Source organism: Thamnophis elegans, chromosome 5, assembly GCF_009769535.1.
Source record: "Thamnophis elegans isolate rThaEle1 chromosome 5, rThaEle1.pri, whole genome shotgun sequence".
Taxonomy (NCBI): domain Eukaryota; kingdom Metazoa; phylum Chordata; class Lepidosauria; order Squamata; family Colubridae; genus Thamnophis; species Thamnophis elegans.
The window spans coordinates 74,253,180-74,273,055 of record NC_045545.1 but is presented as its reverse complement, the minus strand read 5'-3'; the positions used below and the strand labels follow the sequence as shown (position 1 = coordinate 74,273,055).

The 19,876-nt window shown below is 39.7% G+C and overlaps 1 protein-coding gene across 1 annotated transcript in view; it reads left to right on the top strand.

Moving 5' to 3' along the window:
• Positions 1-423: 423 nt before the first annotated feature.
• DBNDD2 (dysbindin domain containing 2) overlaps positions 424-19,876 on the top strand; it is a 40,418-nt gene continuing 20,965 nt past the window's right edge. Inside the window, exon 1 of the mRNA XM_032218538.1 lies at positions 424-670. Coding sequence (XP_032074429.1) covers positions 625-670 — 46 coding nt within the window. The 5' untranslated portion in view covers positions 424-624. The remainder of the gene's footprint in view (positions 671-19,876) is intronic.

Sequence of the window (19,876 nt, the reverse complement as noted above, 5' to 3'; positions counted from 1 at the left end):
TAAAGTGAGCTGAATAAGGATCACTCTTAAACCGATGAAAGCTTGTTCCGCTGATCGGCCCTGGAGTCGTCCCGCTTGACGGCCCATCTTTGCAGCCTTCAGCCTTTTCTTCTCCCACTGCTGGCTTTTCTTCCTTTAATCCCCGTCCGCCTCTCACGCCTACAGCGGCCCTGGGGAAAAGCGGTCTTTAAAAAAAAAAAAAAAAAAAAAACCACCCGCGGGCGAGTCCGTGGGGGCTCCAACGTGCTCGGGAACGTCTGCGCCACTCCAGCCTCCTCGTCTGGTCCTCCGCTTCCGATCTCGCCAAACGAGGCGGACGGAAAATCAGCGCGAAGAGCAACACACGCCCCCCCCCCACCCACCCACGATCTGCGGCTCCACCCCTTTGGCATCTCGGCCACTTGGTACGCTCTGCTGCCGAAGTCCCAGTCCGCCCTGCTGGAGCCAGATAGTTACGGCCGGTGGAGGAGTCCCCGGAGCTTGGACCACTCCCTGGGAAGATGAGCAGCAGGCGTTTGGGAGCGGCGGGAGTGTTGGCGGCCGGTCTGCTGTGAGAGCCTCCTTCTGCCCGGGAAGGCCGTGGACTATCCAGGCGAATCGGCGCGTACTTGCCCACGGAAAGCCATGTCGGGACCCGAAACTCACCACGGCCACAGCCGGAGGCTGCCCTGTAAGTCCGTCCTTTGCCTGGGGAGAGCCAGGGCGGGTGGCCGCCCCTCCCGTCCCCCGTTTTTCCAACCGAAACTTTTATTAGGCGTTTCTGAGAAACGGAAGCGCCGAGGCAGAACCGGCTAGGGGGCTGGGGGGGGGGGGCAAGGCGCTTGGCAGGTGACATTCGTGGAGGTGAGACGCGTAGGGTTTTTTTTCAGTCTTTCCAGGATCCGACTCCTCTCCGGACTTCGCGGGCAACAACTCCCCGCCTTGCCCAGCCAGCAGGTGGAAGGGGGTTGTGTAGGCTAGCCTGGAGTAATGGGGGCCAGGCTGAAGACAAGCCCGTTTTTCGCTTAATGCCCCCAGATTTCAGAGTCCTTGTTCCCAGCTGGGATGTGGGGCCAGGTTCTCTCTATATATAATGCATACAGAGAGAAAAAAAGCTCCCTCTCTCTCCCTCTCTCTCTCTCTCACACACACACACACACACACACACACACACAAACACATGATTTCCTGCCCTAAGTTATTGTGAGAAAGCAGCTTGACTACTCCATCATTTTAGGAGCAGGGAAATGGCTGGGGCACAAGTCCCAGGATCCACACCTTTTGATTAACAGCAAGAAACCATCCCAACCATTGCCTTCTAATTGCAGTTCATCTCTTAGGACTTTGTCACTTGAACAACAGCCCACAGCATTTCTCTACACAATCTGACTCATAGGCTTGCACCCCCCCCCATTTCAATCTAATTTACATGACTACATCATTTATATGCTGTTGAGATTCCCTCCCCCCCCCCTCTTCTTAAGAAATTACAACTCAGATTAATCCCAACCAGCATCAGATTGGTCCAAAGATTCTGGAAAACCCATGCTTATTAGTTCCTGCCTACAAATACTCTCCTGCTAACCTTGGACTTTGTGCCTCTTCTAGTCTCTTCGATTTGCATTCAGGAAATAACTATAGGCAGATCTAAACAGTGGCTCCCCACCCTTCTATAAAGTCTTTATAGGGTCTTTAGTTTATATTTTAGAAGTGTTTATGGTCAAAATAAATGTGTTTGTTCATGTTTTGGCTGAGAAAAATACATTCAATACACCAACTCTCTCTTTCTCTTCCTCTGCGACCAGTGTAAGAGCACAAATTGTAAAGTTTTTTTTCCCCTTGGCAAAGATAAAGTATTGTTCTCATAGGCAAATTCAGTGGGAGTTTATATGTAGTTTCACAAGGTGCAAGTGGCGGATAATTGCTATGAGACAGCAAGATAAGAATCAAAGCAACAAGCCCACTCCTCCTCATTTTAGTCAGAGTATGCCCTCCTCCCCTCCTCCAGGCCTTTCTAAAAAAATACCCTACTGTTAAGAAGTTAGGCTTCCTGTGGATCATCCCTGCAATTTCAACTTTGCTCTTTATATGATATGCCCTTGCTCTGATTTAAGGAGACCTTTTAACTCTAGTGGGTGATGGAGCCTGAGCTGGTGTGATACTGATGTCATATTCCTGACAAGATACTTGCCACCCCCATGAAAAGCTATGCATGAACTCTTATTCCTAAGAAATGCATCCTCTGCTGTAATCTCTCTTCAGAATGTACTTTCAACTTCAATTGTAGTGAATTTACACGATTCTTATATTGATGCCATTTTTTTACATTGCCAACTTCCTTGATGCAAAAGAGGGAAGCTAGATCTATCTTTGCATCATTTCATACACAAATGTACCATGTTACATTTTCTTAGATATTCCTTCACTTACAATCAGCCTTTGATATCAACAATATTAATTCCTTTATGTATAATCTTTATTGTCATTGTACTTAAATATAACGAAATTGGTTAAAAAATATAAATGTATTTTTCATGCAAATATGCGAATGTCCAGTTTTATCTATAGGCTATGGGGATTTTTCCTGGTTTGGTGAAGAGCCTTCATTTTTAGATGAGGTTGCTAAAATAAGTCTCTTTTGATCTTTGTTTAAAGTCTTTTTCCCTAGGCTCCGAAGAGAAATTGAGTAACATTGACTTTTGTGAGATCTATTAGCCTCTGGCAGATAACTGGAAATAGTTGAAAGATCGGTGGTAGATTTCCTTTATAGAAAATAAAATGAAACCCTTCTGTTCCATAGGAGATAATGGATAAGCATGTCTTAGGAATAACATGTATGGAAAGATGAACTGGCCTGAAACGAGATATTTAAAATCCATCCATAACTCCCATTTAAATGCTCCTCTCATCCTTCCTTTGGGATGTGATACTGCAGTAAAAGCATAACTCAAACTGCGGGGAGAAGATGAAGTGCAAGAAAAAGAGGGAAGGAGGGAGGAAGACCGAAAAGCTGGCGATTTGAGAGAAACGGGGTGAGGTGAAGAAACCCTGTTCTGTGACCCTTCCCACTGCCTCAAATTTATAATGAAAGCTAGGCTGGCCTAACCTCAAATCCCTTGAGTCTTGAAGCTAAAAATATTTTCACAGGCCACAGCTCGAGCAGAGACAACATCATAAGACCTGGCTATTTACAGGGCCACGAGTTGCTTTATATAGAACGATGAGCAGGATAAAACCAGGAGCACATTAGAGAGGTTGATGGGAGGACAAGAGATGTTCAAAACCCCAAGGACAACAAAAGGAGGCAGCTTCCTTGTCATGCTTGAATCAAGCTGTGAAGCCAGCTTCAGTCTCGGAGCTGTCTCAATTCTCTAGATGATTGAAGTATGCTCTGTATTAAAAGAATTTCCTGTTCCTCAACTTTCGCTGCTCTCTTGAAGATTTTATTTTGGTTGCTGGAACAGTGGTAGTGTGAATTTGATTAAATCAGGAGCCTAAAAGGAGTGTATAAAAAAGAAGGATGGGTGAATGGGAAAGAAAGGTGCCCAAGGTCATATTTGGATGGAAATCACATCCTTTGCTGAAGAAAATTTACCACTTAATCCAAATATCTGCAACTTCATGCATTACAATTAAAGCATTCTGCATCTATAGAAATGCTATCTATAGTACCATGCAAATGTAGCAAGCAACAATCCATTGATTTTCATGCAATAAATCTAGAATCATTCCTGAACGTAGCTGTGTTGAATGGGTTGAATGACAATTGTTACACTGTGGGATTTACCTTCAAATGACAAATAATTTATGGCTCCTATAGGTCAGCACTCCTAATCTGAAGACCTCCAAAATGTGTTGAGTTTGCAGTACAGAATTACCAACTAGTCAGATAATGCATTCTCCTATATCCCAAAAGAACAGAAACGAGGACTTATGGTTGTTTTTCAGTTCTATGATTAAGCTTTTGCATTTTTCCACTGGAAATAAATGAGAGCCAAGTTGGCCTAATGGTTAAAGTGTTAGACTGGGAGAGATAAAGCTGAGTTATAGTTCTGCCATCTGTGTGATCTTGGGCTCCTCATTCCCTCTCATCCTTAGGAAGAAGAAATCACTTCTAAAAATGCTGCTTAGAAATCGGTAGGGATTTGTCCAGGCAGGCACCAGGAGTCAAGTCTTTCTCAAAAGGGAAAAAAGAAAAGGGAAAATCCCCCATGACTTGCAAAAATATATCAAATTATACAAAAAGGAACAAATATGTACCATTTATATGTAGAATTCATCTTTGAGGCCTGAAGAATTTGGATAACTCTCAGGCGGCTCTATGTACTTCTCACAGTCCTGGAAACTGGAGATGTGAAATGAAAATGTGAAAATATGTCTTGAATTATGAATTTCTTAAGAGAGCACTTTAGCAGGCCCATGATTTTAAAGTTCGGATTCTATCTCCAAAATGGATATAATAATCAAGTTGAACTGTTATGCAGAATATTGAAAGAAAAACTAAAGTTTTAAATCTACGTTTTTGCGATTTCCCTGACTCATTCATGGAATTTATAGTCATATTTGTATCCAGACAATGTTATGTTCCATTTGTTATTTCTCTTCTGTTTATTCACCATATCCTCCATGCTTTTTTTGTTGAAAAGGAAAGATGGAATAATTGATAGAAATGCCTTTTCTTGGTAATAGTAGTATCAGGCTTCCTGTATCTGGAAAAAAAACCTTTAGGAAATACTAAGTTATGAGCCATGGTGGCACAGTGGTTAGAATGCAGTACTACAGGCTACTGCTCCTGACTGCTGGCTGCCTGCAATTTGGCAGTTTGAATCTCACCAGGCTCAAGGTGGACTCAGCCTTCCATCCTGCCGAGGTGGGTAAAATGAGGACCCAGATTGTTTGGGGCAAGATGCTGATTCTGTAAACCTTTCAGAAAGGGCTATAAAGCATTGTGAAGCGATATATAAGTCTAAGTGCTATTGCTATTGCTATTGCTAAGTTACCAAATAAGCGGGCTAGATCAACTATATTTTGAAATTATTGCCCAGTTTGGAAAACTGACTTCCTTAAATCACATGCGCGAAACTGTCTGGCTGTTGGATGCTGATCGTTTCTGGCAATATAATGTCAGGCAGTATGGAAAATGTTGTTTTTAATTTATGTATTCATTCTAATTCAATAAATGCATCATATTGAACCAGAATCTAGGACCAACCATAATACTCTGTTTGGTTTCTGAATTTTCCTTATTGAATACAGGTGATCCTTGACTTACAACCACAACTGAGCCCCAAATTTATGTTGCTAAGTGAGATATTTGTTACATGAGTTTTCTCCCATTTTATGACCTTTCTTGCCACAGTTGTTAAGTGAATCATTGCAGTTGTTAAGTTAGTAACACGGTTGTTGAGTGAATCTGGCTTCCCCATTGACTTTGCTTGTCAGAAGGTTGCAAAAGTTAATCGCATGATCCTGGGACACTGCAACCATCATAAATATGAGTCAGCTGCCAAGCACCTGAATTTTGATCACATGACCATGGGGATGATGCAGTGGTAGTAAGTGTGAGAAATGGTCATAAGCAGTGGTGGGTTGCAGGTGGTATGCCCCGGTATGGGTGTACCGGAGCCTGCCCGGAGCACTGGGTACCGTTCTGGTACGGTGCTCCAGAGGGCCCACCTTGGCCCCTGTCCTTTAAGCCTTTGGCGCTTCCACGCACGCACATGGCACATATGGCGCCTGCACAACGCTCCGCCGAGTAGCTGGAGCACCATGGAGGCTTGCGGAAGCGTCACAGGCAAGTACAAGCCCTTTTTATATGGTGGCTGGGTGTGCAAACCATGAGCCATTAGCATTAGCAATTCTCATTTAATCTAACCTAGCATTCACAGCTGGCTTGGAAAGAATTCCAGATGTTATGTACTGATGAAAGGTAAAGAGATGTCTCTTCCAAATGGGATGTTTTAATCTTAAGGAGCTGCGTTTTGAGACACAAAGGTTTTTAAGGGCCTCTTAAAACAGGGTATCCAACCTTGCCAACTTTAAGCCTGGTGGACTTCAACTCCCAGATTTCCCCAGTGCTGGCTGGAGAATTCTGGGAGTTGAAGCCCACCAGGCTTAAGGTTGCCAAGGTTTGAGACCCCTGTTTTAAAGAAGAGAAGCCCACCATCCTCTCTTGGATGTATGCCTACAGTAACAACACTCCTCTTCCATCTCCTTTCATTCATGCTGCCTGCCTCACAATAGTCGTTTTGTATTTAGGATCTAACTGGACAAGAAAGAATGACAAACGCTACCACTCCCAGCTGAAATCCAGTCCAACAGTTCTGACAAGTCTTGTCCAAAACAAGACTGTACTTCCTGCTCTCAAGACAGCCCAAAAAAAATCTAAGTCTGCCCTCGGACTCTTAGGTTAAATATATCCTCTGTTCCTGACACTTCTGCAGTTTTTAATTGCCAGATTTGGCAGGTTTTGTTCTTGCAAGTTTATTTCTGCTGAAGATTTTAAAAAAACTGTTTTATTGTAAGACAGCCTAGCTAGACAAGGTAGACACTAGATGGGTACATATTTCAATTCTCCAGCTATTATGGCCAAGAGTTTAGAAAGCACCAGACTATAGAAGGCTGTCCTCATTTGGTATCTTATAATAGAATAGAATAACAGAGTTGGAAGGGACCTTGGAGGTCTTCTAGTGTAACCCTCTGCTTAGGCAAGAAACACTACACCACTTCAGACAAATGGTTATCCAACATCTTCTTAAAAACTTCCTGTGTTGGAGCATTCACAACTTCTGGAGGCAAGCTGTTCCACTGATTAATTGTTCTAACTATCAGGAAATTTATCCTTAGTTCTAAGTTGCTTCTCTCCTTGATTAGTTTCCACCCATTGCTTCTTGTTCTACCCTCAGGTGCCTTGGAGAATAGTTTGACTCCCTCTTCTTTGTGGCAACACTGCTATCATGTCTCCCCTAGTCCTTCTTTTCATTAAACTAGACATACATAATTCCAGCAACCATTCTTTAGATGCTTTAGCCTGGAGTCCTCTAATCATCTTTGTTGCTCTTCTCTACTCTTTGTAGAATCTCCACATCCTTTTTACATCGTGGCGACCAAAACTGAATGTAGTATTCCAAGTGTGGCCTTGCCAAAGCATTATAAAGTGGTATTAACACTTCACGTGATCTTGATTCTATCCCTCTGTTTATGCAGCATAGAACTGTGTTGGCTTTTTTGAGTCTTGATTTAGACAAGATTGCTAAAATAACACCTTTGTTTATACTGAAAGAAATACAAGCTAAGGCAATAAAGATGACCAGAAGATTGATTCCTGCCCTACCAGGAATAGTTGAAGGATCTTTGCTCACTCTTTAAAAAATGACAGGTGAAAGGCAGATTGCATACTTTTCACGAACCAGAAGGAGTGTCAAAATAAATGAAAAATCCCTCAGAATGCAAGTCCAAAACAATGTTTAAATTTCAGGAAAGCTGATTCTTCCATTTGATAGTATGAAAATATTTTCCAATAGCAAGAGTAGTTTGATGATAAAACCAATTAGTGAAGGGATGTTGTGAGCTTTTTCTTAATTGATGTTTGCAACCAAGTGTTAGGTAAACAGTTGCTGAAGATACTTAATTTGAATTCATGTGTTGAATAGGAGACTTCCTCAATGGCTTTTAAAAAGCTTTATTATTCTATGAAAAGCAGAACCACATCAATTATCTGTTAACTTGAAACAACAGCATAGGCAAAGAATACTGTCCTTTCTCTTTTTAGATTTATTGGTTTATCAGATAGAGAACAAAACCCTGGTTTAAAAGAACTGACATACAGGCTGGCTGGGGAATTCTGAGAGTTGAAGTCCACAAATTTTAAAGTTGCCAGGGTTGGAAACCCTTGATCTAAATGGTAGTAGTTTTTAGAATTAACAATTAATGAATTTGGAGTTGCTTGCCTGTGCGACCTCAACAGCTCTGGAATTTTGTTCATGCTCATAGTCTTTATGTTACACTTCCTCATAACTATGTACAATAGCTCACTGTTCTCATTTTGCAGTCAATCCAATGTAAAATAGCCATGAGATTAGTAACTTGTACCATATCCCCTGGTGATCTCATATCTGAAATGGGATTTGAATCGTCATATGACTCACTTTCAGCTTTGAAGTTGGGTATCATAGTCTCACCGTGTTAATTCAAAACAGTGAGTACTTTTATTTATCAGTACATTTCAATCTATCAAGTAGGCGAAGCAACGTAAGAGAGAGGAAGTCATTTAAGATGTTTTGGCTCATCTTGGTTGATCTCAAAAAGCTAAGGAAGGTCAGATCTAGTTAATACTTGGGACAGGAGTGTGTTAGATAAACCAGAGTTATAAACTAGATTGAAAAATGAATAATTAAAAAAAGAACTAGAAAAAGGCAATGACAAACCATTGACATACAGGTGGTTGCCAACATACAACTGTTAGTTTAACAACAGTTAAAAGTTATGACATGAATTCAGGTGCTTAGAACCACCTTGCATTTAGGAGACCATGTTTCTCCAAAAATAAGACAGGGTCTTGTTTTTTTAACCCCCAAAATAATCATTTGGCCTTATTTTCAGGGACGTCTTATTATTTTTGAGGTGCAGGAGGCAGTGAGTGTGGTCACCTCATAGCTGCTCCTATGTTGCAAGATTTTTTGGGCGGGCTTATTTTAGCACATGCGCTCAAAAGCCCGATAGGGGTTATTATCCAGGGAGGGTTTTTTTTCAGGGCAACAGGGTAGTTAAGTATTTTGCAGTCACATTATCATGTTTTGTGACCTTCCCAGCCATCTTCCAACAAGCAAAGACAATGGAATATGCTTAACAGCCACATGATTCACTTAACCATCATGGTAAATAGGGTTGTTAAATTGGCTCTGTTCCTCTTAGTGAATGAAATTCTGGTCTGAATTGTGATTGTAAGCCAACGATTACCTGCCTTGTTTCTTAGAAAACCACAAATACCTATCCATTTGAATCAAAATAGGCCTTTACTTTCATAGTACAGTCTGTGGTGGAATGTGGTCCAGATTCCCAAGATGGATGGGTCACATTCCAGAGGGGCAAAAGGCAGCAAAGTTTCAATAGTTTAGTTGGGAGAAAAAATAGTTAAGACAGCTCCTCCCTGGGAATCCTTAGAGCAGTGTTGGCGAACCGAGTGCCAAAATGGGAGCATGTGCGTACTTGTGCCGGAAACTGGAAGAGCTGTGCACATGCACCCGCTGGATGGCTGCTCTTCCTGTTTCCAGTGCACGCATGTGCACTGGCCACTTGGTCTTCTGGTTTCTGGCACGCATGCATGCAAGAAGAGCAACTGGCCCATGCGCATGCACACACCAGAAACAGGAAAGTCATCTTCCCAGCATGCTCACCGGGCAGATGCTCTTCTGGTTTCCGGTGCACCCGCGCGCTTGAAGACCAGGTAGTCAGCATGCTGGAACTCGTAAGAGCAACAGGTAACGGCTCGCATGCCCAGAGAGATGCTTCTGCGTGCCATAGGTTCACCATCACGGCCTTAGAGTGTATGTTTAATGGTGCAAGCAGTCTACTTTAGTTTGAAAAGATTTCTGCCTAAAGGTGAGGAACAATAAAGGGAACTCCGTAGAAGAACCTCAGCATATCTTTCTTGCTTTAAGAGCTTGACACAGACAAACATTCAGGATCTTTATGGGAGCTGCAATATGAATCGTTAACAAAGCCAAGTTGCTGAGATGAACTTTTCATACCCTTCTTGTGGAACTTAGGCGCCTAAGACTTGAGAAAAGAGATTCAGAGAAGCCACAGTATTGTGGCTAGATAATTTTATACTCTAGATATAAGGATTTTCTGGGCCCACACAATGTGACTATTTGTATTATTTTAGTTGCAGAAGCATCAAGATAATTTGAGAATAAACATCTGTTAAGAAATATAGTAGGTGCCTATAATCATGTACAAATCTAGCTTCAATAGTTTGCCCCTGGCAAACTAATGTTTGCAAAAAGAAGGAAAAAATGATTAGCTTCATCTATTATAGATTCTATCCTGTCCATATAAATCCAGATACTAATGATGTAGACCAATGTTGTCACCATGACAACCTACTTCTTAATCAGATTTCAGTAACTAACTTAGTAGTGGTTATTGCAATAGATTAAAATATGAGAAAGTCAAGTTAAACTTCAAAATTCCAACGTTCTATCCGAAATGTACATTTGTGTAGGAAGGGGTAATCTATGAGTAATTAATTGACTAATGTAAGTTTTTTTCTAAAAAGAACAAACATGAGTAAAACCTTTTTTCATTAAATGACATTTAACATTAAATTGGCAGCCGACGCAATTTGCCACTTTTAAATATGATTAAATACAAAAAGTATTCTTAGCTTCCTGGTATTTTGCTATTGTAAACTTGCAGCTAATAATGAAAATTAAACTTCTTGTGTTGGACCATTTTATAGATATCCTGAGAAAAATGGATTATAAAGCTATATTGGTCTTAATTTCTGGACTGTTATCTAATCTCTTGAAAATTTTCAATTTACGTAAATAAGTACAACTAGAGAAGGTAATACCGTTCTTTCAATAAAGTCTATTGCATAGGCTAGAAAAGTTTGATGTGCTGATATTAAGTGATGTGGATATGCCATACATTTCAGTGTTAATGTTCTTGACTTATGTGCTAAAATTACCTCCAGAAGACATTAATACACATAATTTCAAATAAAATTATGCAATACCAACTCTTTTTTTTGAAAAGTTTTTTTTTTGCTCTCTAAATACAATTATAGGTATACATTCACATAGGTATTATTCTTTTTTACATTCGTTGCTCTTATACATTTGTCATTCCATTTACAGGATTATAACATACCATTTGGGTTGCTTTGTTTACCATCCCTCGCCTGTTTTGACACCACCTTCTTTTCCCTTTCTTTTCTCCCTCTCTCCCTTTTCTACTTTCTTCCTTCCTCTCTCCTTTCCCTTTCTTCTTTCCTTACCTTGCCTCTACTCCTCTCTTCCTCTTTCCCTTCCTACCCTCTCTCCTTTTCTCCTTCTCCCTTCCATCTTCCTCTCCTCACCTCTATTTTCTTTCCATATGCCATACATTTCAGTGTTCAGTCTTCACCCATGTGTTAAAATTACCTCCAGAAGACATTAATACACATAATTTCAAATGAAATTATGGAATACAACTCTTATGCAGAATATATTCAATAGAAATCTGTTGCCCATCAAAAATAACATTGCTAACCCCATAAATCCATCTTTTGGCAGCTTTATACACTTCTTCCTTCAGAGAAAGGTACAGCACCTGATGCTAAGGTTAATCCAACTGCTGGGAAGCCTCTCTTTGTTTGAAAAACTTTTCATGTAGATAATGAACAGATGAATGAGAAGCAAATCTACAGGTTTCATTCCCAGATTCATTCCTTTCTTAACAATCCTCGCTTTCACATTCAGCCCCAGACTTCAGTGCATAATGAGTGTGCAGTAAGAGCCGGAAGGATTAGTAGGCTGGTGCTTTTGGAACTCAAGTAACAGACGCATTGGGGGTGGGGGGCAGGCATTTCAAGAGAAAGCACTGTTGCACGGTCCACCCCACCCCCCAATTGTGAATGAGTTGGTTGAATGCCCTGGGAAAGAAAATCCAGCAGCAGGTATTTTTCTCTCCTGAAACACAGAATGCAGCCCACAAGAGGAAGCATTGTGAATGAATACATAACAGCCATGGGGGACATGCCATCCTAGTGAGGCAATCTTAGTACCGAGCAGTGTGTGAGAGAGCCCATCTACCCTAAAGAGAAGGAAAGGCGTCTGCTCTGTTCTTTGCTAAAAAGAAGCCAGTGAGAAAGATGTAAAAAAGCTTATATCTAAACCATGTTGCCCTTCTTGTCTGCCCAAGATATATAAGGTAGGATAAAGAAGATGGCACCATTTCTGGCCCTCAATTGCTGTCCTAGTGCAGTCTGGCCTGCCAACAGCTGCTCAACAAAGCAGCTGACTATCACCAAGAATTACATAATGGCAATTCAGTGCCCGTGGCCAGCTGCCCAGCTGGCTAATGAAATTTCATCAGGACTCTATCAGCAGGTTTGTTAATTTATCTGGGAAATAAATCCCAACACATCTTTTTGATTCAGGCTCTAACATAAAGCATTTTGTCCAAGCTGTGGCCTGTTGTTACACAGTACCAATCCGTTCCATCTCTCTTTGTCTTGATGCCTAGTATCACTTTCTTCGGCTTGGTTTCATAGTGCATTTGCTCAAACATTAGAATCAGGAGAAGAGAAGTCCCAGCATAGTGACCAGTATTAAATTAGACCACCAAGGAATGAGAACTGCAATTAATTTTAAAAAGCTTTCTTTCTGAGCTTAAACTAAACCTTGTATTCTCAAGCAGTAAGAATAAGGATTGGCTCTGGATATTTAGTTGAAAAGAAAGGAGTGCTGTTTTTTTTTAAAGACCACAACATTCAGACAAGTTATAAGGTTCGATTCTATGTCAAATGAATTCGTGACTGAGACCTAATAAGATTTATCAGAGCACTGTGGGTAGATTGGCAAATTACAGATCACCAAGAAAACCAGGAAATGAATCCACAAAAATGAACAATAACAAAAAAGGAACAAGTTTACTTAAAATTGCACATATCAATTTAGATGTAATCAAAGACAGAATAGGCAACCTTTAACCTTTCAGATATTGTTGAACTGTAACTTCTATCAACCTCAGTCAATAAATAGCATACTAACATCTGAGAAGCTATAGTTATCCCACTCCAAAATAAAACATAATTTACAGAGATAAAAGGTTGACCAAAAAATCAATAAATGATGGAATTTTAGAAAGACTAAGAAATGATGGATAATAAGAAAATATATTAATAACATGGGAAAATACCATAATCACAATAAGTGCAGATTAATAGATGGTAATCTAAAATTAAGTAATGTAATTGTTTTATTAACATTAATAGTGTGTTAAAATATATTAATAGTGTGTTAAAAATATATCCCATGATGGTTTGAATATTGTTAATAATTGGTGTTATTAGTAATCCCACACATTTGGAACATTGAAGCTATTGTGGAATAATGAGGGACTTTTATAATATTGAAGACACAATATCTAGAAAGGGATAACAAGTATAGGGAGCAAAGAAATGTTATTTATGTGTAAATGAATAAATGGGGAAATGTAAAATAAATATGAAATGAGATAAATATTGTCGAAGTTGGAAGATAAGAATTTCACATACTATCTGTATTATTATTAATGTTGTCCAAAAAAATTGACCCAGTCAATGCAATGTCCACAAATTATGTATGCTTATTACTGTAAAATAAAATAAAAACTTTATACAAAACATAACTTTACATTACCCATGATTACTGGTGAACTCTGGGACTGAAGTGTTAATACCACTTTATAATGCCTTGGTAAGGCCACACGTGGAATACTGCATTCAGTTTTGGTCACCACGATGTAGAAAAGATGTGGAGACTCTAGAAAGAGTGCAGAGAAGAGCAACAATGATGATTATGGGACTGGAGACTAAAACATATGAAGAACAGTTGCAGGAACTGGGTATGTCTAGTTTAAGAGAAAGAAGGACTAGGGGAGACATGATAGCAGTGTTCCAATATCTCAGGGGTTGCCACAAAGAAGAGGGAGTCAAACTATTCTCCAAGGTACCTGAGGGTAGAACAAGAAGCAATGGGTGGAAACTAATCAAGGAGAGAAGCAACTTAGAACTGAGGAGAAATTTCCTGACAGTTAGAACAATTAATCAGTGGAACAGCTTGCCTCCAGAAGTTCCAAACACTGGAAGTCTTTAAGAAGATGTTGGATAGCCATCTGTCTGAAATGGTATAGGGTTTCCTGCCTAGGCAGGGGGTTGGACTAGAAGACCTCCAAGGTCCCTTTCAACTCTGCTATTGTATTGTATTATTGTATTATAAAAATCTGCATATTTGAAGGGTGCCAAAGTTGGTGAAGGCTATTTAAAGACAAGACTGCACCTTCTAAAAGAAAAACACAAGAGCATAAGAATAATCTTGCTCATTCAGGCTAAGGTTCATCCTTGTCTTGTGTTTTGTTTTTCACTATAGCCAACTGGATAATGCTGGGATACTTACAAGTAAAATGCGACAATACACCCTTTCCCCATCATATTTCTCCTGTAATTAGTATTTAGAGGCATGAGTCTTCAAAATTAACACCCTTGTTAAATATTAATTTACCAATCCCCTTTTAAAGCCTTTAACTTTGGCTTTAAATATGTCTATCATCCCTTGGCAATATGTGTAAAGCAGTATTTTTATTCTAATTGTGGGTGGATGTGTTAGGAAGCTGGGAGGAATATCAGATGAGGAAGATAAGAACATAAGCAGTGCATTGCTGGATTGGACTCCTGACCCATTTAGTCTAGCAGTCTGTTCTCAAATGGCCCGCCAACTGCACTAGGAAGCCAACTAGTCTCCCAACAGATGGACTTCAGAGGCAGTCCCATTACCATCAAGGCTAATAGTAATTGATCCCAAGACTTCCATTAATTGTTCCAACCAACCAAGCTGGTAGGCAGCATTGCATCCCAGGGTAGTGAATCCTAACATTTAATTATGTGTTGTGTAAAAATGTATTTCCTTTTGTCCATCCCAGTTTTTTCCAATCAATTTCATTGGATGTCCTCTGGTTCTTCTAGCATTTCAGGAAAGGAAAATAGCTTCTCCTTGCCCACTATCTACACCATACACCATTATATCTATTACTATCATGTCCATTCTCATTCACCTACTTTCTACAATGTTACAACCTGTCTTCATTGGAAAGCTCTAGTCCCTTGGGCAGCTTTTATGTTTTTTTGTGTTTAATGCTGTTAATGGAGAAATTAATAGATAAATATTGAAGAAATAATGACAAAAATATTTCCCTGGCATGCTTTATTAAGAAGTATGAATTCAAACAAAAATATATACTTCATAGAATTTGGAGATGTGTTATTTGACCATGATGAAGCCTGCCCCTCATGGTTGTAATTCATGACAGCTCCCAAGCAGATCTGCCAGGTGATTGACCCAATTTCACAATCCTTTTTTGTGGTGGCCATTAAATGAATGCAGAGTTCATAAAGTAGCCACGGCAGCCCTTACGCAAATCCTCTGGTCATTAAGCAAACCAATGCTTCTCTATGGTTTTGCCAAAAATCAGAAGTAAATGCCGGTTTTCTGCAAAACTGTTGTAAATTGTGGGTTATGTGACCATGGGATGCTGCAAGTAACCCTAAATGTGGCCTGATTGCTGAACACCCATGGGGTGAGAGAGGGGAAATCATCAAAACTTCAATTCTGAGTCATAAGTACTACCCAGGTAAGTCCATCCAGACTTTCAATGGTCATTAAAAGACCAGTCTGCCTGTATTTGTTCCAATTGCTTTTACCATTAGATAGTTCATAAGCCAGTGATGACTAACCTTTTTGGTGCCGATGCTGAAATACAATGCGGGGACACCCTTCGCAAGCCCTGCCCCCCCCCCCGTGTGCACCCTGCACATGCGCACACGATCCCAGTCCATGCGGCCCCATGCATGCACACACATCTCACACATGCACCCCACGCATGCGCGTCAGAGACCGAAAAATCCGCTGACTGGCAGAAAGCACGTGCACATGCACGGCGGAACTGAGCTGGGGCAACAGCTTGCATGTCTGCAGAGAGGGCTTTGCATGCCACCTGTGGCACCCATGCCATAGGTTCGCCATCACGGCCATAGGCATTACATACGATACTTTCCCTCGTTTCCACAATATCCCTGTAACAATTTAGTAAAGTAGGGCATAGTCAACATTACTTCCAAACTGAGATAGCACCTGCAGTAAGCTTTAGCAATCAAAATACCAGTTAATTGTCTTTCCTTCCTTAAAGACATTTTTTCCTTAGGAAAAAATGTGTATTAGAAAATATATAAATGGAAATGATTTCTAAACCCATGGAAACATTATGCAAATAAGGCATGGAGCTTCCACTTTGAAAATCTCGACTGCGGATGTTTTAAGTTAAGTAATGATGACTGAGCTGAGCAGTTTTTCACAGACTAGTTTATATTTGCACCCTAGCTCTAAATAGGATCACACAGTTGTGTATATGGCTTTCATTGTCACACCCTTGAAGACAGAAATATTTATACGTATTGGCTGTGTCTGTGTCCAAAAATATTTTTCTGCTGATGGTGTCAGCCAGAATCTAAGCTGGATGAAAGTTCCTCTTTGTCTGCAATAAGCCTTGAAGCTCAAGCCCAGATTCTGAAATATTTATTATTTAAAGGGAATATATTAGGAACACCTTGGAATTTTTAAAGTTGGCAATGGCCTCCTTTGTGCAGTGTTGATTTCAGCATTTATCTCTGATTTTAAAGAGATTAGATATGTAGTTCTCAGATATGCAGTATTTGTCAACCTGCAAAATGACTTCAGCTGAAGCCATGCTTACTTTTGCTTCGTTTCTTGATTGCCATTCAAGGGGAAATGGGGAGAGCATAGGGAGTGGGGAGACTCAGGAATGTGGTGCCTCAGTCGGTTAGCCATAACATCTATCAGCTGCCATGAGAACCAAGGTCACATCAACAGACACCTGTTGAAGTTGAGCGGAAATCTACATCTGGATGGCACGCAGTGGCTCAGTGGCTAAGATGCTGAACTTGTCAATCAGAAAGGTCGGCATTTTGGCGGTTCGAATTCCTAATGCTGCGTAATGGAGTGAGCTCCCATTACTTGTCCCAGTTTCTACCAACCTAACAGTTCAAAAGCATGTAAAAAATGCAAGTAGAAAAAATAGGGACCACTTTGGTGGGAAGGTAACAGCATTCCATGTGCTTTCGGCATTTAGTCATCCTGACCACATGACCATGGAGACGTCTTCGAACAGCGCTGGCTCTTCAGTTTTGAAATGGAGATGAACACCACCTCCTAGAGCTGGGAATGACTAGCACATATGTGCAAGGGGAACCTTTACATCTGGACTGATTGGCCCATGTCACCTGAGAGACAAAGGGGTGTGGAGAGGTCTCATTCTTTTAACTATCCCTAAGCACGGGAATAATTTAGAGCTAGCTTCACCTTGTGCCAATATGATGTACTTAATAAAGGATCTCTTGAACCTGAGCAAAGTGTTAGAGTTCTGACTTCCCTGAGTCCATTAGTCAGAAAGATGACATCATTATTATCAGCACCTATTCTGATTGTATCTGCTGCTGCAATTGATAAAACACGCTCTCATAGAACTGGTAGGAAAAGATCTGGAATCCCAACACTGTCTGGAATGAAATTCATGGGTTCATTAAAGATGATTCCAACAAAAATACCCAGTTTTTAACAATATATGGGAAACGCAGTAAGTAAAGTTGAATGAAAAACTTGACAGAAAATACCCTTGAAGGGAGAAAGAACAAATCATTTAATACTAGATCAAGTAAACACAGGTTGCTTACTAAAAGCAATAATGATGAAGCTTAGATATTTTGAACCTATAATGAAAGGAAAGCGTCATTGGAAAAGATCTTGACGCTTGGGCAAATTGAAGGTAAATGAATAACTGAACAACAAAAACTACCATAATGCTTAGCTTTTGAACATGCTGATTGGCAATTTATGGTTCAACGCATCTGGTTGGACTACTCTGTTGTGACTGTAAGTCTCCAGGACAGGAGAGACATTATTTTCATCATCTGCTACCAAATCCCTTTTAATTGAATCTTGTGCGAGCTGGAAATTCTGGAATTTGAAATCTCAGCATATTTGAAGGGTGGCATGTGGGATAGATTTGCTCTTGAGTAATTGCTCAGGTAGAAAAGCAGAGGTTCTTGAATTACTTCTTGAAACATAAAAAGTTGCCCTCGGCAGGTTGATACATGGGGAAAATAGTTCCAAATCAAACATTGGGTGATGCGTTTCTTAGGACTAGCCAAATGTTAGGAGTGTAGCTTACTACTTCTCCTGAATTCAGTGATTTGCTTGATAAAAAGTTCTGGAGAACTCAAAATTGCATATTTATTATATCAATTTGGTTGGTGTCAATGGATTTAGGGGTCCCCCTAAATCTGGAGCTGAATTCGCAGGCCAGACTAGAGAGACACTGTCTCATCTCCCTCTTTCCTTTCCCCCCTCCCATAACAGGAAGTTTAACTGTTGTTGTTGAGCTGAAATTTCCCCTGAGGCAATTGAAAAGGCTGTTCTACTTGAGACAATTACAATTTTCATTATTTGTTTTGTTTCCTTGGTTATGGCACTGCCTAGCTTAGTAATCACATTTTCCTTATGTCGGTCTAGCCAGTCCCTGCATCGTCAGTTGTTGAATGGAGGAGCTGAAATGTCTTTTAATTTTTAAAGGCATCTGATATTTGCTATGGAAAATCTCCTAGATAAGGTCAAGGGGGCCATTCTTATTCCAGCTGTTACTTTGTTCCTTGATCGTGTGGATTTTTTTTCCCCCAGGAAAAAAAAAGAGATTTCTCAACATTCAGCCTTTTTATAATGGACTATGATTACTTGATTGTATCTGGTTCCTTTATGTCTCTTTGTGAGTTGCATCTTTGAAATAATTTTTAAAAATTGATTTTTTAAAAACCCAAGGAAAGACTTGCTTATCTTTATCTGTGTTCAAGGACCAATTATTGTATATGCTGGAGAAAATTTATGAAGGGATTATAGGACGCAAAAAAAGAAAATGTGGGTGGATTGCATTCATATTAATCACACTGAAAAGAAGCAGATTTAGCAATCTTTCTTTTTAAAGGTTGGTTTATTTTCCCTCTGAAATGGGCTTCATTATTTCAATTTATTTTGGTCAGTTGTCTAATTCAGAAAATAAGCAAATTGTCCAGTGACTGATCATAATGATGCACTTTGCCACAAACCGTGCATTAGGTGAAACCACTCGAACTACAAGACAGTTTCTTTGCACAGTTCAAGCAGTTTCTTACAACTTGATAAACTAAGCAGAACCTGAACTATTAGCTTCAAACAGAGGACTACACTAAGAATGTAATGACCTTAAAAACTAATTAAGACTAGCTTTGCTAAACTAACATCAGAAGGTATGCTAATGTTCTTGGCAAATATTTAACAAAGCTTTTGTCCTTTGTTTAGCATAAAAATATTGATAGAGTTGTCTATTCATGTTCTCACTTCTGTGAGCTCCATTCAACATTTAGAATAAAACAGAAAAGAATTCTTTATTGGCCAAGCGTGACTGGAGTGGACACACAATGAATTTGTCTCCAGTGCATAAGCTGTCAGTGTGTATACAAGCAACAAAGTGATAAGTCATAGATTATAAATCACAGTTATCATAAATCATATTTTTGGCCCATTTTTATTATCAATGTCATATGGGAATCAATATGTCCCTTTTCCCTTGATACAGGCCCTGCTATCCTGAAATAATACATTTAAATGAATTATATTTTTCTTGTGCTATTTGTTTCTTATATAACATTTCTTGTCTGTCTGTTCGTTTGTTTGCTTATCTATCCTATCGATCATTTATATAGCTACCCATCTCATAGAACAAGCCCCTCTGGGCAGTTTACAGCACATTAAAACACTAAATAAATAAATACCTAAAATCATAATTATTAATACAAAACATCAAAACTTATTTATTGTTACTTACTTATTTATATAGATTAGAGATAAGTGAAACCAAATTATTTTTCTATAGGTAGATAGACAAAGCTCAAAGGGTAAGAAATAATAAATGGGAAATAAGGAAGATTGCTCCCACCATGTCAAAATGGTTTCATATTGGATAATGATTAAATTTGCCTTCAAATACATCCTCTTCAGAGGCAGTATTTATCAGCATCCTTTCAAAGTATTTTTTTTTAATTTGGTTT